This window comes from Rhinichthys klamathensis, unplaced genomic scaffold, assembly GCF_029890125.1.
Source record: "Rhinichthys klamathensis goyatoka isolate OS25496 unplaced genomic scaffold, OSU_Roscu_1.1 h1tg000121l_1, whole genome shotgun sequence".
Lineage (NCBI taxonomy): Eukaryota > Metazoa > Chordata > Actinopteri > Cypriniformes > Leuciscidae > Rhinichthys > Rhinichthys klamathensis.
This window is the reverse complement of record NW_026606658.1, coordinates 799,285-814,208: the sequence shown is the minus strand read 5'-3', so window position 1 is coordinate 814,208 and position 14,924 is coordinate 799,285. Positions and strand designations below refer to the sequence as shown.

At 37.9% G+C, this 14,924-nt stretch overlaps 1 protein-coding gene across 2 annotated transcripts; it reads right to left on the bottom strand.

The window, feature by feature from the left end:
- Positions 1-7,717: 7,717 nt before the first annotated feature.
- si:ch211-141o9.10 (probable endonuclease 4) lies at positions 7,718-12,117 on the bottom strand. Of its 2 annotated transcripts, XM_056255434.1 has the most exons (8): positions 12,038-12,117; positions 10,330-10,510; positions 9,726-9,935; positions 9,347-9,526; positions 9,104-9,235; positions 8,826-8,930; positions 7,958-8,087; positions 7,718-7,867 (listed from the first exon to the last, which is right to left on the bottom strand). In XM_056255434.1, exons 2-8 carry the CDS (start codon positions 10,502-10,504, stop codon positions 7,807-7,809), a joined length of 993 nt encoding a protein of 330 aa, XP_056111409.1. In that variant the 5' UTR covers positions 10,505-10,510; positions 12,038-12,117; the 3' UTR covers positions 7,718-7,806. The 2 variants fall into 2 exon arrangements, with proteins under 2 accessions (XP_056111409.1, XP_056111410.1); XM_056255435.1 differs by lacking the exon at positions 8,826-8,930.
- Positions 12,118-14,924: the final 2,807 nt, after the last annotated feature.

The window sequence follows — 14,924 nt, the reverse complement described above, 5'->3', positions numbered from 1 at the left end:
TCCTTCTTCCCTTCGGGTACACCTTGGTCCTCCATCACACCGGTATCGCCTCAGTTCTCGGGCACTCTGGCCCCACCTCAGACGTCCGTCGCCGCAGCATCGCCTAGGCCTGCTGGAAACCATCGGTTCCGCCTCCGTCAGTCGTCCCCCAGTTGACGTCAGCCTCTACTCCACCTTGGCTCCTCCCTCCCTCGACTCCGCAGTGGGCTGTCTCTGGGCTCTGGGTTTGTGCCTTCGGACGTCTACCATCATCGCCGCCAGGGTCTCGTCGTCGCCTCCATCTCTACACCCTCCTTCTTAGCCTCCTCCTTCTCCTCACCTCCTCGTTCTGTCACACGCATTCAGTCTTCATCCGTCTTTAGCCTCGTGACAATTTGTCTCAGAAAACGGTGTAAAAATAACCAAGAAAAGGTGACCAGTGAAATTTGCTTAAAGCTAAAGGTGACGAATCCATGCAGTGAATTATTAACTTGCCGAACGTTACTCAACTCTCAGAGAATTCCGGCTGTCTTGTTTTAATAGTCCATTTCTGATCTACACCTTCCTTTCCATTTCTGAAGAATACACTGAGATACTGTGTGTGATTTGTGCGTGAATATATAAGTGACCGACAAGAACAGTTAAGGGGTTCAGTGACTGTCAATTAGACATAAGCATCTGCCATTACATGTCACGCTCACAAACTCAAACATATTTTTCTCATATTTCTCCATCCAATTTTCCCCTAAAAGCAAATATTTGTCTAATTGTTGCGCCAAGGCACAGACACAGAGCCCAGTGGTCAGGTCTCCTATTTAAAGTCCATTAGTAGCTGGAAAGGAGCATTGACTTGGGTTATGAAAGCCAGATGTTGCCGTCTGAGAGGGAAAGCGTTTTTTTCTTGTCTTTGTGTGTGTGTGTGTGTTGGATTGGGTGGAGGATGGGGTGTATAATGTGTGGTTCGTGGGCTATTGAAGAATTTTTAGCATTTAAAATTAACCCAGAAGCTAACGACAGAGCATCTTTACAACCTTTACAGACTTAATGAACTCATAATGAGGATAAACACATCCATATTTTCTACAGTAAGTGCATGAGAAGCCAGTAATATTTCTGACTCCACCTGCTTCCTTCCGGCTTTCCTGAGGAGCTTGACGCTAATTAACTTCCTTTTGGGAACATGCCCTTTCTTGGCACAGGCCTCCTTGGAATGGCGGGTGCTGTGAAACCGGGTTGGAGGTGTAGCCGAAAGAATTTGTTTGGACTATGTCCCTGCTTCCGTGAATTCTGCCCTGTCAGGAAGTGTGACTCGGCCCAGACAATAGGCAATTGTGAGGCTGGACCTGCGCTAGCAGGAAACTCAACACACACACACACACACACACACAGTGTCAAAATCAACCTTAGTGTCTTAAAACAGTCCACTGAAGTCAAAGTAGCCATCTCAAAATGACTTTTTAAAGGCCCGTTCACAACAAGAATGATCACTTTAATGATATTAAGGATAAAGGTAAAGTTTTAAAAATCTATCTAAATTGAAAAGAATTGCAGTCCTTGCCACAACTATAACAATAACAACAAAGGATTGAACTTTCAAAACAATTTTTTTCCAGCTGATGATCAATAAAAACATTAACAGCCAATCAGAATCCATCCAACTTTAAAGTCACCATGAAATCAAAACTGACAATTCTTATTTTTTTATGGAATATTGCAGTATTTATTATAAATGATTTCCATGGACATCATTATTTTTATTAAATACATGTGCATTCATCTTCTTTATTCAAAAGAAGTCATCGCTTGCAGTAACATCTCTTCTCTGATGATGTGTTTACTGGCGTGAGGGCGGTACAGCCTGTCACTCACATGAGATCACTGCAACAATAGCAAACCACAACGATCCAATCAAATTCTGATGGACAAAATCAAGCCCGCCCAACATTTTTTCTTGTTCGAGAAGCTGCTTCACTTGGATATATGTCACAATAGGGAAGAAAATACTATCACAACTTCCTTTTTATGCCGACTTAAAGCCTTGGATGACAAAACTGCAACACACGCTTATATTAACTTATCGTCCATGAGTGTGGATGCTAATTTAGTTATCATTACAGTTATCGTCCTTGATGTCAACAGCCATTAAATGTTCTTTTTCTCTTTCACCAGTCTATGTGTTCTATGAAAAGGCTGCTGTGAATCCCATGGAAAATGTCATCCCCTTTCCCTAATCCTGAATCTATCTGCTTGGTGTGATAACACTTAAGAGGACAGCTTACATAACTATGTGTATGTTTACATAGTTTAGCCTGTTTTTAGAGTATGTCCAAGGACAAAAACATAGGTCAAGAATGTGTGTGTGTCCAGAGCTGTGAGGAATGTGGTAGTGTGACCTCTGACCCCTCTGTGTGTTTGTGTGTCCACGCCTTGCTTGTCTCCACTCATGCACACACACGCATAAAAAGATCTGAAATCTTTCCCTTTGGCCTTGTACAAAGATTAGACATATACACAAAGAAAAACACCTGAAATTGGACGCTTCCTAAAACAAACAAATGTACTATTGTGTCCTCATGTATCCTTCGTTCTTTCACAGTTAGCCTTTCGTGTGTATTGCCAATAAATGTTTGTGTCTGTCTGAGCAAACGTGGTGTTTCTAGTCTGTTTCTCTTGGATTCTTTTGCCTGTGCATTTGAAGTCTGTGCACATATCTCAGTGTAATTACCCTTGTGGTGTGCCAGGGGTGGGATCTAAATGGTAGAGTCTGTCAGGGAGGGTATAAAGCGTGGCATTTGGGTTTTTATACAGTAGCAGCATTTTAAAGTCAAAGCTAATGGATATTACATTACTGTTGTGGGAATAGAAGAGCTCAAAATACAGTAAAAATGCATGGGATGCAGTATCTTTAAGCAAAGCATAATTTATTTTTACAGCTAACACTCACTATTTTGCTTTGCTGAGAAGTAATCCAAGACTAGCTTTCAGGTGTTTTTGTCTTTTCAGGTGTAAATCCACACTGCTCAAATCATTTAATATCAAATTTCAGCAATAGGGATTTACAACTGAAAAGAAAAAACAAGTTTTACAAACAGAGTTTTTTCTATAAATAAATTATGTCTATTATTGTAATGAAAAAAAGTTAAAATATAAAACATATATAATTTTTATTTTTTTTAATTACAAATACTGTACGTTGGTAAAGAGAATTAAATAGGAATCACTCACTATTCAGAATAATGGCATTGTAAAAAAAAAAAAAAAAAAAAAAAATTTTTTATCTAGACCAGTGTTTCTTAATGTAATTAAATAATGTGAGGCCGCCTCAGCAAACTTCCAAAAGTTAATTTAAATAAAATGCTAAAACACACACACACACACATTTTTCCTATCTATAAATTATTTTTATTGATATCATACATAATCAAAATCTTGAATTTTACATAAGAAAAAAACTGTTTAATTAACACTCCTAGTTTCTGTTAATAAAAAAGTTTGAAAAAAGTGTATACTGTCATAATTATAGCAGAAATATCTTATCTGGAGTTGTGAATATTGTTCACAATAAAGAATATTGTGTTGGACAATGGGTTGAGAATCACTGGTCTAGCCATTACCATGGCAATTGAGTGGATGCTGAATTATTAATAATGATTAAAGCAAAATATGACTTGTTTTTATTACTTTGATTTAGGGTGTGTGACCTGGACATGTCTTTAGGCGTTTCAAATCTATTAATGTGCTGTCTAATTAACACTGTATATCATAATATCTGTATATCACTGTATATCATAATATCCAGCATCCTTCAGCTGAAATTCAGGAAAGTAAATATCCACCAGCATGCATAGACTATCTGGATGTTATGTGGTTACCAGAGTAACAGGGCTCTTGGAGGACCAGGCTGGAGCCTGCGGCCGCTGGGCTGCTGTGTATGAAGGCCTGTCGCTCCGTGGCTCTATGCCCAGCCACCACTCCGGAAAATTCCTCAGTAAGGGTCAGCAGCGGAGATGCATTCGAAGCCATATACAGCCATTTTACTAACTGCACCTTTAAATGGTTACCTCATTAAATGTGTTTGCTGAGAATGCAAGGCAAGGGATGCACATTCATGTGGTTCCACATATTAAATAAATCTTGCACAAACATTAAAACTAAATCAGAGGAATTGCAGTTGGTTTGTGATTTATGAGAAACGCAGTAGAAAAAGACTGTGTGGTCCATCGATTTTGCTCATCTGGCACTGCGTCATCTGGCTCATAAGGCTTTCAGTCTGTTGAAGTGAGGCTTTGCTAAGCCTGATGTTACATGTACTCACCAAAACATTAGCATTTGCAGTTCTTAAGTACACTAGATAACCGTCATTTTAATTTCACACAGCTAACGAAAACCGCCACAGGCCCCCAAAGGATTTTCAAATATTTTTTATAAAACCAAAACATTTTATCCTGACAGATCCCAACAAATGTGCAACATTGGGGAAACTACTGTTCAAACAGTAACTTAGCAGGAGTCCTGCAGCCTCCAAGTTGTTTGTTCTTCTTTGGCTTTGCCTTCAGCTGATTTTAAGGTAAACTGAATAGTGTATGCCTAAAAATGAGAGGATATTACATATTATATCCCTTTTATATAATATTATATCCCGGTTTATAGAATTTTTAAGTATTTAACTCAAGTATAATAGACTAGAGCTTTATACCTCAGGCTCTATTAATTAGCTTTAATAGTCAAAAGTTTCATTTCAGGTTAAGTTTAAGAAGGAAAACCTAATGAGAATTGGAAATTTCTGATGCCATTTGCATACCAAATGTTTTATCTTAGATGAATTGGAGAGAAACTAAAACAAAACACAGAACATCTCGGTGATATGAATACATATTAATTCATACACTGAGTGTCTTATGATTAAGTTTCAAAACCTATGTTCGCCCTGTGGTTTATTAACTCCATGACTGATATTTCCTGTTGCCTGGCAAAGAGTAGCAGATTCCAATGCAAGGCACTTTTGTCTTCCTGTATAAATTCACACTCTAAAACATCCTTCCTACAGCTACTTTAAAAGTCTAAAACCACTTATATAGGTTTCTAGATGGCAGCCTCACTAAAAATGTGTTTTTGCAAGACTGCATGGCATTCTTGTGTGGTCCAGCTAATGGTGGGCTGTGGAAGTGTAGAGTTGCGAGCAGCTGCACCTGAGACGGGACTTGGGCCTGGGGTGACTTGTGAACATTGTCAACGAATTAAAGGGATAGTTCACCCCAAAATAAAAATTCTGTCAGTAATTACTCACCCTCATGTTGTTCCAACCCCGTAAGACTTTCGTTCATCTTCGCAACACAAATTAAGATATTTTTGATTAAATCTGAGAGCTGTCTCACTCCTCCATCGGCTTCTAAGGGATCGAAACTTGCCGGCCCAGAAAAGTTATTAAAGACATTGTTAAAATACAGGTCCTTCTCAAAAAATTAGCATATTGTGATAAAGTTAATTATTTTCCATAATGTAATGATAAAAATTAAACTTTCATATATTTTAGATTCATTGCACACCAACTGAAATATTTCAGGTCTTTTATTGTTTTAATACTGATGATTTTGGCATACAGCTCATGAAAACCCAAAATTCCTGTCTCAAAAAATTTGCATATCATGAAAAGGGTCTCTAAACGAGCTATTAACTTAATCATCTGAATCAACTAATTAACTCTAAACACCTGCAAAAGATTCCTGAGGCTTTTAAAAACTCCCAGCCTGTTTCATTACTCAAAACCGCAATCATGGGTAAGACTGCCGACCTGACTGCTGTCCAGAAGGCCATCATTGACACCCTCAAGCAAGAGGGTAAGACAGAAAGAAATTTCTGAACAAATAGGCTGTTCCCAGAGTGCTGTATCAAGGCACCTCAGTGGGAAGTCTGTGGGAAGGAAAAAGTGTAGCAAAAAACGCTGCACAACGAGAAGAGGTGACCGGACCCTGAGGAAGATTGTGGAGAAGGACCGATTCCAGACCTTGGGGAACCTGCGGAAGCAGTGGACTGAGTCTGGAGTAGAAACATCCAGAGCCACCATGCACAGGCGTGTGCAGGAAATGGGCTACAGGTGCCGCATTCCCCAGGTCAAGCCACTTTTGAACCAGAAACAGCGGCAGAAGCGCCTGACCTGGGCTACAGAGAAGCAGCACTGGACTGTTGCTCAGTTTTGCATGTCATTCGGAAATCAAGGTGCCAGAGTCTGGAGGAAGACTGGGGAGAAGGAAATGCCAAAATGCCTGAAGTCCAGTGTCAAGTACCCACAGTCAGTGATGGTCTGGGGTGCCATGTCAGCTGCTGGTGTTGGAGCACTGTGTTTTATCAAGGGCAGGGTCAATGCAGCTAGCTATCAGGAGATTTTGGAGCACTTCATGCTTCCATCTGCTGAAAAGCTTTATGGAGATGAAGATTTCATTTTTCAGCACGACCTGGCACCTGGCCACAGTGCCAAAACCACTGGTAAATGGTTTACTGACCATGGTATTACTGTGCTCAATTGGCCTGCCAACTCTCCTGACCTGAACCCCATAGAGAATCTGTGGGATATTGTGAAGAGAAAGTTGAGAGACGCAAGACCCAACACTCTGGATGAGCTTAAGGCCGCTATCGAAGCATCCTGGGCCTCCATAACACCTCAGCAGTGCCACAGACTGATTGCCTTCATGCCAAGCCGCATTGAAGCAGTCATTTCTGCAAAAGGATTCCCGACCAAGTATTGACTATTGAGTGCATAACTGAACATAATTATTTGAAGGTTGACTTTTTTTTTTTTTTAAAAACACTTCTTTTATTGGTCGGATGAAATATGCAAATTTTTTGAGACAGGAATTTTGGGTTTTCATGAGCTGTATGCCAAAATCATCAGTATTAAAACAATAAAAGACCTGATATATTTCAGTTGGTGTGCAATGAATCTAAAATATATGAAAGTTAAATTTTTATCATTACATTATGGAAAATAATGAACTTTATCACAATATGCAAATTTTTTGAGAAGGACCTGTAGTCCAAGTGACTACAGTGGCTCAATCTTAAGTTTATCAAGCGACGAGAATACTTTTTGTGCGCAAAAAACGAACAAAAATAATGACTTTATTCAACTATTCATTTCCTTCTCTGTGGGCTTCGAGATTTCACGTAGTGAAACTGCGCAATGCTTCTGTGTTGTTCGTCACACGTAGGCTCACTATTGGCCAACGCTGGTCATGTGTGTGATGCGTGTGACGTACAAGCAGAAGCGCTGCACAGTTACACTACAACTTCTAAGGTCCCTTCAACTCTAACTGATGAGAAAGATATGGTGGAGAAAAAGCTAAATATTTACAGCATTGAAGAGCAGGGTTATTATCCTTAATTAAATCAAATGAACATGAAAACTGAAAAATATACAAATAAAAGCTAATTCAGAAGTAAACTAAAAACTAAAGTAACTGAAGAGACAAGAGTGCACAGAATAAGCAGTCGCCACTCCTGACCTATGTGTCCAAATCCTGGTTCCTGGCTCCCTCTTATGGTCAAAATGTTTATAACTCCAGAATCAGCAGAATCTTAGGAACTGTTCAAAATACTGATATGCAGACTAAATTAAAATTCAGCTTATTTAATAAAAAAGAAAAGAAAACTGTGACCAAAAACAACAGTATTTCTAGAAACATGAAAGGATCTTAAAATCAAATGGAGATCTCATTAAATGCTCAATTAATAAAATGCAGACTTACATAATCAGGGTAATATTTATTATGCTTTACAATAATAACTTCCTTTGGTGCCAAGGAGGCTGGCACCCAGCAGATGTCTAATTCTTCACCTTTTTTCACAAAGGGAGTAAAGGAGCTCTATCTGTTCAGCATACTCAAAGCCTGGGCTAGAATGAGAGGACGCAGATAAAATGCAAGTCAATGTTGTCGGTTCATTTAATTCGCAACAAATTTTGTTTTTCCAACCTGAAACTTACCGACCGGGTGTTTCTAGAATCAGAGGGATATTATCCAGTCGAGGCTCATTCACAATTTCTCGGAAAGCAGTAATACCTATTTGGCCACGTCCAATGTCTTCATGGCGGTCCAGATGGCTGCCTAATGTTCCTTTTAAAGACAAATTACACAATCTCAAAAGAAGAAACAATATATATATTCATATAGGCTAAACTTGTCACACTGTCATTGCACAACCAATTACAGCATTAGAGTGCTACAGTGATGATGTATTTTTGAAGGCCAACAGTTTCATCCTGGTTCCCTCTACAAAAATCCTATAGGATTTTTCCATTGGCTTTTGGATTATTGCATAAGCTCTGTGAACACCAAAAGTATTTATTTACACATTTTTTCATAATATAATCTTCACAAATGAACACAACTTTTATGATTTTTAAAGCCTAAATACATTCGACAAAATGTAAAAGTTTTAGGTTGTAAAAGGGGACTAGTGAGTAGTAGATTAATTTTTCTGTTCAGCGTGATGACGTTTAATGTCCCTGACATTCTCTATAGGCCTAGTCCCATTTAGCCACTTGTTAGTAACCTGCTGAATTCGGAACTGCCAAATACTACTATCCTTACTGGTTTTACCATATCTTTCTATGGCAGAAAATGTAGGAGTAGTATGCATGTGTACTGTGTGTGTGTGTGTGTGTGTGTGTGTGTGTGTGTGTGTGTGTGTGTGTGTGTGTGTGTGTGTGTGTGTGTGTGTGTTTTACATTTATTAGCTAGATTTGTCTCAAATTACTTCTGTAGCCTTTTTCCTACTCTCACAGAATTTTTTACAAAACACATCATTCCTGAAGCACTTTATATTGAGAAGACCAAATGAATGCTGCATACCTTTAGAGTCATTTAAATGAACAGCTCTCAAATAATGCAACCCAACCACACGGTCAAATTCATCAAGCATATTCTTTACTCCTCCAGGTGGTGAAATGTCATAGCCTAAACAGAAGAATATCATCTCATCTCAAATGCTTTATATATTTAATCAGCAGAGCTATCTTAAAGTAAAAAAAGTTAAGGTTTGTCATGTTAGCCCATACTTTTGATCTTTGTACCAAACTTATCTTTTTCCAAATAATTTGTGGTAATATATATGGGACTTCACACCATACCTGCTGCAAAAGCATGGCAAGTGTCCAGACACACCCCAACACGTGTCTTGTCACGCACCCGGTCTATTATGCTTCTCAGTTCAATGAACTGCCCACCTACAGTGCTGCCCTGACCACTCATGTTTTCAAGCACTATTGAGAGAAAAGAAAGAGCAAAAGAAAGAATATAATCCAGCTAAATTCACCAGAAAGCATGAACACAGTTGCACATTTTCTGCAAATCATCACGGTTGTATAGTTGACCTGTAATGACGGCAGGGGTTTGCTGGTGTGCGTGGTTAATAGCTTGGGCAATTTTCTCTATGCATTTCTCAGGGCTGGAGTCCAAAGAAGCTCCAGGGTGAAAGTTAAACTGGCTGAGACCCAGTGCACTGCAGCGACTCAGTTCGTCCACAAGCATAGACTTGCTCTTACTGAACACATCTGGATTACAACATGCAGAGTCATTTGACATTCAGTCTTATATACAAAACATATGCAGCCTAGTATTATTGACAAGATATTGACTAAATCAGCTGAGCTGTGTTTTTAAATATGCCAAACTTGTGGCTTTTGATTATCTTTAAATAATCAGTATTTGGTGGATGCACACAACCAGAGCGGGAACAGTCAGCGCACAAACCTTCTTTTGGGGAACCGCAGTTCATCAAATAAGATCCATGTGGCAGGATGTGTATCGGATCGAAGCCATGTTGAGCACAGGCTTTTTGAAATTTAACTGCAGCAGCTGGATCAAGGGCTGGTCTGGTCCAGGAGCGCTGGGAGCCCAAGAAAAGGGCAAAAGCATGACCTCCCATGGTCACACTTGATTCGACTGCTTTCCATATTCCTCCTTAAAGAGATAGTTTACACAAAAACGAAAATTTTGTAACTACTCCCTCACCCTCATGTTGTTCCAAACCTGTATGAATTTCTTTCTTCTGTTGAATACAAGAGAAGCTATTTTAAAGAATGTTGGTAACCAGAAAGTTGATGGCACCCATTGACTTCCATAGTAAGAAATAAAATACTATGGAAGTCAATGGGTGCCGTCAACTGTCTGGTTACCGACAATCTTCAAAATATCTCTTTTTTTTTGTGTTCAACAGAAGAAAGAAACTCATACAGTTTGGAACAACATGAGGGTAAGTAAATGATGACAACGTTTTCATTTGTGGAAGAATATTTGTAAAATTGATATGCATTCAGCACAAACACTGCACTCAAAATAAAGCATCTTTGCTCACCTGATACTGAGACGTGAGCGCCTATGTATTTTTTCTTTGCCTTTATCTTTCTTTTCTGTGCCATTTCTTCTTCTCTGCTGCCCCCATCTGATAGTTCTGCATCAAAATGTTGTAGCTCCTTTGTTTCAGTAACCTCCTCAGTCTTTCTCTTCTTGCCTTTTATTCGTGAGGCCATATTTTTCTAAATCAAGAATAAGCATGTGATTAGACATACTTAAAACTATGAATAATAAACAACCAAATATGATGTGGTAAATCTACACTGATGAAAACATTATTAATCATGAACCAAAAATTGGTGTGCAGTTTACCTAAGAGATATATAGTGCAATAAAAACATAAAGATTTTTTTTCTAACATTTAAAATACTCTAGATCTAAACTGATTTTGGCTACTTTTATATTAGGGCAGGTCATTTGTGATCTGACATTATACATTTCAAATAATATTTTACACTGGAGATGATACTAAGACAGGAGCTTTCAACATTGTATCCGGGCACGCACCCCTAGGGACCTCAAGAGTGTGAAAATTCAGTGGAATTTTTTTTCAGAAGGTTAAAGTTAAAATTACGGAATTTGACATAATTTTTGTTTCATTCTGCTTTCTATAAAAAGAAAGAAAATGAAATTACAAATTATTTTATCATATGGACAATTTTATACAGTATATCTAACAAAGGTATAAAAGCTTCAGATAAAAGCTTTATTACAATGGCAACATAAAAGTCAATTATTTAATTCTAAAAACAGTAATTTTTTTATTGTAAAAATGGATGTTTATACAAAAAAGAAAATCCCTGTACTAAAACATTATTCTATATTTAAATAATATGTGAAATTTGATGGATAGACTGAAGAAGCCATTTAACTGATGTTGAAAGAGAAACAGTACAGTAACCAACCATTCCAAAAGAGCTTGATCTCACAATAAATAGTACATTGTTTTATTATAAGAACGGCCAAATAAAGAGTTATTGGACTTTTAATATTGAAGGTCAAAAATCTCCCTCGGTTGCCCCCTTTCCGTCAGACCTGTCCAGACACACACATTCACAACGAGCAGTAAAATGGCCGACCGTCAACCAACTGACTTTACAGCGCTTTAAACATAGATTTCGCCTCTTTCGTTTACATTATCGTATTTCACATTTAAAAACAATAGAAGGAGTGTTTTCATGACTAGCTATTCGATTTTGATGGAGTATTGTATTTCACGTTGCCTCAAAACCCAGAAATTCGCACTTAAGCACTTTAGCTGTAGCTAGAAGTCTAGCTGCGGTGCATGTAATTCCTGAGGTAAGTGCTTTGTTTAAAAAAACCCAACTTATATGAAATGTTATTTGCTACCAATGGTAGTAATATGCATTTGAAAAACCGCACTGGCGTGAAAGTATTTATGTGTGATACAGTTTTTCCTCGTCGACATCTGTTAGCCACTAGCTCGATTGCTAGTTAAATTAGCCAGCCAGCTAGTTAGCATATACTTGTTTGCAGGTTTAGCTTTCCGCTAGTCGGTCGTAAAACATACTAGTTTTTATTTAGTCTGTACTAATTGATATGGACAATGATTGCATTAAATGGAAACACATATGAGTTTGCTTTATGGTTTTGGTGGGCAATGTATCCCGACTCATAGTCTATTGCTGTTGCTCCCCAAATTTGATCAAATGCATATTTATGCGTGTCTTGTTTTGACGGTTGCTTACCCATTTGATTTGTGTTGCTATCCGTATGCAATTAATCGACGGATTCAGGGGGAATTTAACGAAATTACCAGATTACCAGTCATTTTCTTCTAACAAACTAACGTTAGCTAACTCGGTAACAAGATTTGGCAGGACCACTAAAGCATACGAGTTAACGCAATATTTTAGTCATTGTCGTTTAAATAGTTGATTTTTAACGAATCGTTCGGATAGCTGACGCATGGAATGTAATGTATGTATTATCGTATATTGCACTGGAGGAAATGGGCGGGTGAACGGAGAGCCTGTCCGAAACTGCCCTGCCTGCCAACTGCAGGCTCGCAGACAGATTACAGCAATAATTTCTCCCATTACCACGATCACAGTATGATTTTAATGGGCATCCGATTTATTACATGACACACGCAAACTCAGGTTGACCCTATAACCAACATTCCTTTGACGTTACGTATACAGTGATTTGTGATGGTATGATCATGTGAATGGTGCCGCTGTTGTGTCTCAGGCTGTTATGCATTTGGTTTGGTAACAAGGCAGTGCCTGGACTAGTTGAAGGTGATACTCATCAAAAACTGTACATTTTACCGATCCTTGGTAGTGCGTACTCCGGATTAGACAGAAAAGGTCTATATCCTTGATAAGGTTTTTCAGTTGAACAATATTGTTTTTTAAACAGTATAATGAGCTCCATATCGTTTGTAGAAAGGAGCATCAGAAAAGGGAACAGCAGTTCATGGAAGACAAGAAAAGGAAAAAGGAAGATAAAAGGAAACGGGAAACCTCACAGAAGGTATTTGTTATATTATGTATGAATTAATTATTTTGGATTGTTAAATTATAGTAAATTAATGCTCCCTGTGATGGTAATTTATGTGGCAGGTGTGCATTAATTTTCAATAATTCAGTGTCACAGAGTCAATTCTTCAGCTTATGTGTGTAGAACTACTTTCTTACACCACTGATTTGACATCAAAAAAATTTGAAAGTCATCCAAGCCTCTGTTACTAGTTTTTCAAAGCGAATTGGAACTAGTGATGTAGGCTTGTACTAAGCAGTTATTGGATTAACAACACGTTTATTTTTATGTGTGGGACAGATGGAGAGACAGTAAAAGTAGTAGCAGAAAACATTTGAAATTGTCAGCTTATTCTATTTTTCTGTAGTTAATTTGCTTCGTTTTTATTGTTCTTTTGCGGTGGTAGGCTGTAAAGGGCCATTCACACCAAGAATGATAACTATAAAGATGATAATTATATTAGTGTCCACACCAACGGATGATAATATTCAGTTTATTCCAGAGCATGTGAGCGGAGCGGTAATATTTCCTCCGTAGTGGAGAGTGCCTTTCTGAAGATTCCTCTCCACTCTCTCAGTATCCAGAATACTCGTTGTGATATGCTGGTTTGAGAATATGTGAAATTATTCAATAGCAATAGGTCTTAGGTTATGGAGTTCAAATATTGTTTTAATGAAGTTACGAACCCAATACATAGCCTAAATGCACCATAAACATCAAAGTTAAGAACAAAGAATGAGAAGAAAGAGTTACCAAAGATTAATTGTGTGATCTACTTGCAGTGAAAGTCTTTTTTGTTGTTTGCTTATGGATAAAAAGAAGTTTGAAATACCTTCGCAACGCTATACTGTTAAAAAACATCTAGACATCCATACTGATGAGAGCGCCGTTTAGACGATTATGTAAATATGTGCTGCGCGCTTTCCTCAATAACAAAAAAAAAATAGGCAACAAAAATAACAGTGGTGAGAAAACAAAAGTGATGGGCGGCAAAATTGCAAGAAAAGCTTGACGTGTACTGCCAACTATAGGTTAGGATGTTGATATTGCAACTGTTCAAGTGTCAAGTAGCCTAAGTTTCATTCATAATGTTTTTCCTTTAATCCAATATAAAATGTCATACTGTATTGTCCCTCATAACCAGTAGTATAACAAACCTATGACCTAAGCAAGCTTAATTGTTATACTAGTTTGACATGACATAGAAGAAAATGGAAAAGTTTTATGTAGGCGTTCAAAATACTGCCTCACCTTGCTCATCTTGCGAGTGGAAGTTTCTCTGAACCTACCGCGAGCACCACAAAGAAAAGAACGCATGCACAATCTGAGGTAAAATTAAATAAGTTTGTTTTCCACTGCAGATACACTTTTCAAAATCATATATTCATTTTAAGATGTGACGGTAATTTAAACGTGGCCTTTGTAAAAATATAAAGCAAAACATTAAATGTGCAAAAAGAAGTAAAGTAAACGACTAGTATTTCCAAGTCAACTAGCAGCAGCAGTATCTTTTAATCGACTAGTCGGCTAGTCTCACACATCCCTAATAGTTATCATCCTTGGTGTGAATAGACCTCTAAGGGATAGTTCACCCAAAAATGAAAATTCTGTCATTAATTACTCACCCTCATGTCGTTCCAAACCCGTAAGACCTTTGTTCATCCTTCGGAACACAAATTAAGATATTTTTGATGAAATCCGATGGCTCAGAGGGGCTCCATTGACAGCTATTTATTTAATTAAGGCCCGAAAAGGTAGGAAAGACATCGTTAAAATAGTCCATGTGACTACATTGTTTCAACCTTAATTTTATGAACCTTAATTAATGACAGAATTAAATTTTTGGGGTGAACTAACCCTTTAATGCTCTTTGCAATAGCTAAAATGGTTATAGAAAAATAGTCATGAAGATCTGCTTGGCACAAATCTATGAATGAATAATTTTCAAGAATCAGCCCAGCAAACATTGTTCTGTACTTTAAGAAATTAAATATCAATAGTGACACCTTTTCCCCCTTTTGTTTCAGGTTGCAGAGCAAAAAAATAAAGGTAACTACATTCTGTTGTCTTTTTAAAGTGTGTTTTGCTATA

Coding starts and splice junctions, on each gene's coding strand:
- si:ch211-141o9.10 (XM_056255434.1), bottom strand. CDS start 10,504: ATGGCCTCACGAATAAAAGGCAAGAAGAGAAAGACTGAGGAGGTTACT. Junction 8,931..9,103: donor TTGCCATGCTTTTGCAGCAG/GTATGGTGTGAA, acceptor TCTTCTGTTTAG/GCTATGACATTTCACCACCT. Junction 8,088..8,825: donor TCATTTAAATGACTCTAAAG/GTATGCAGCATT, acceptor TGTCTTTAAAAG/GAACATTAGGCAGCCATCTG.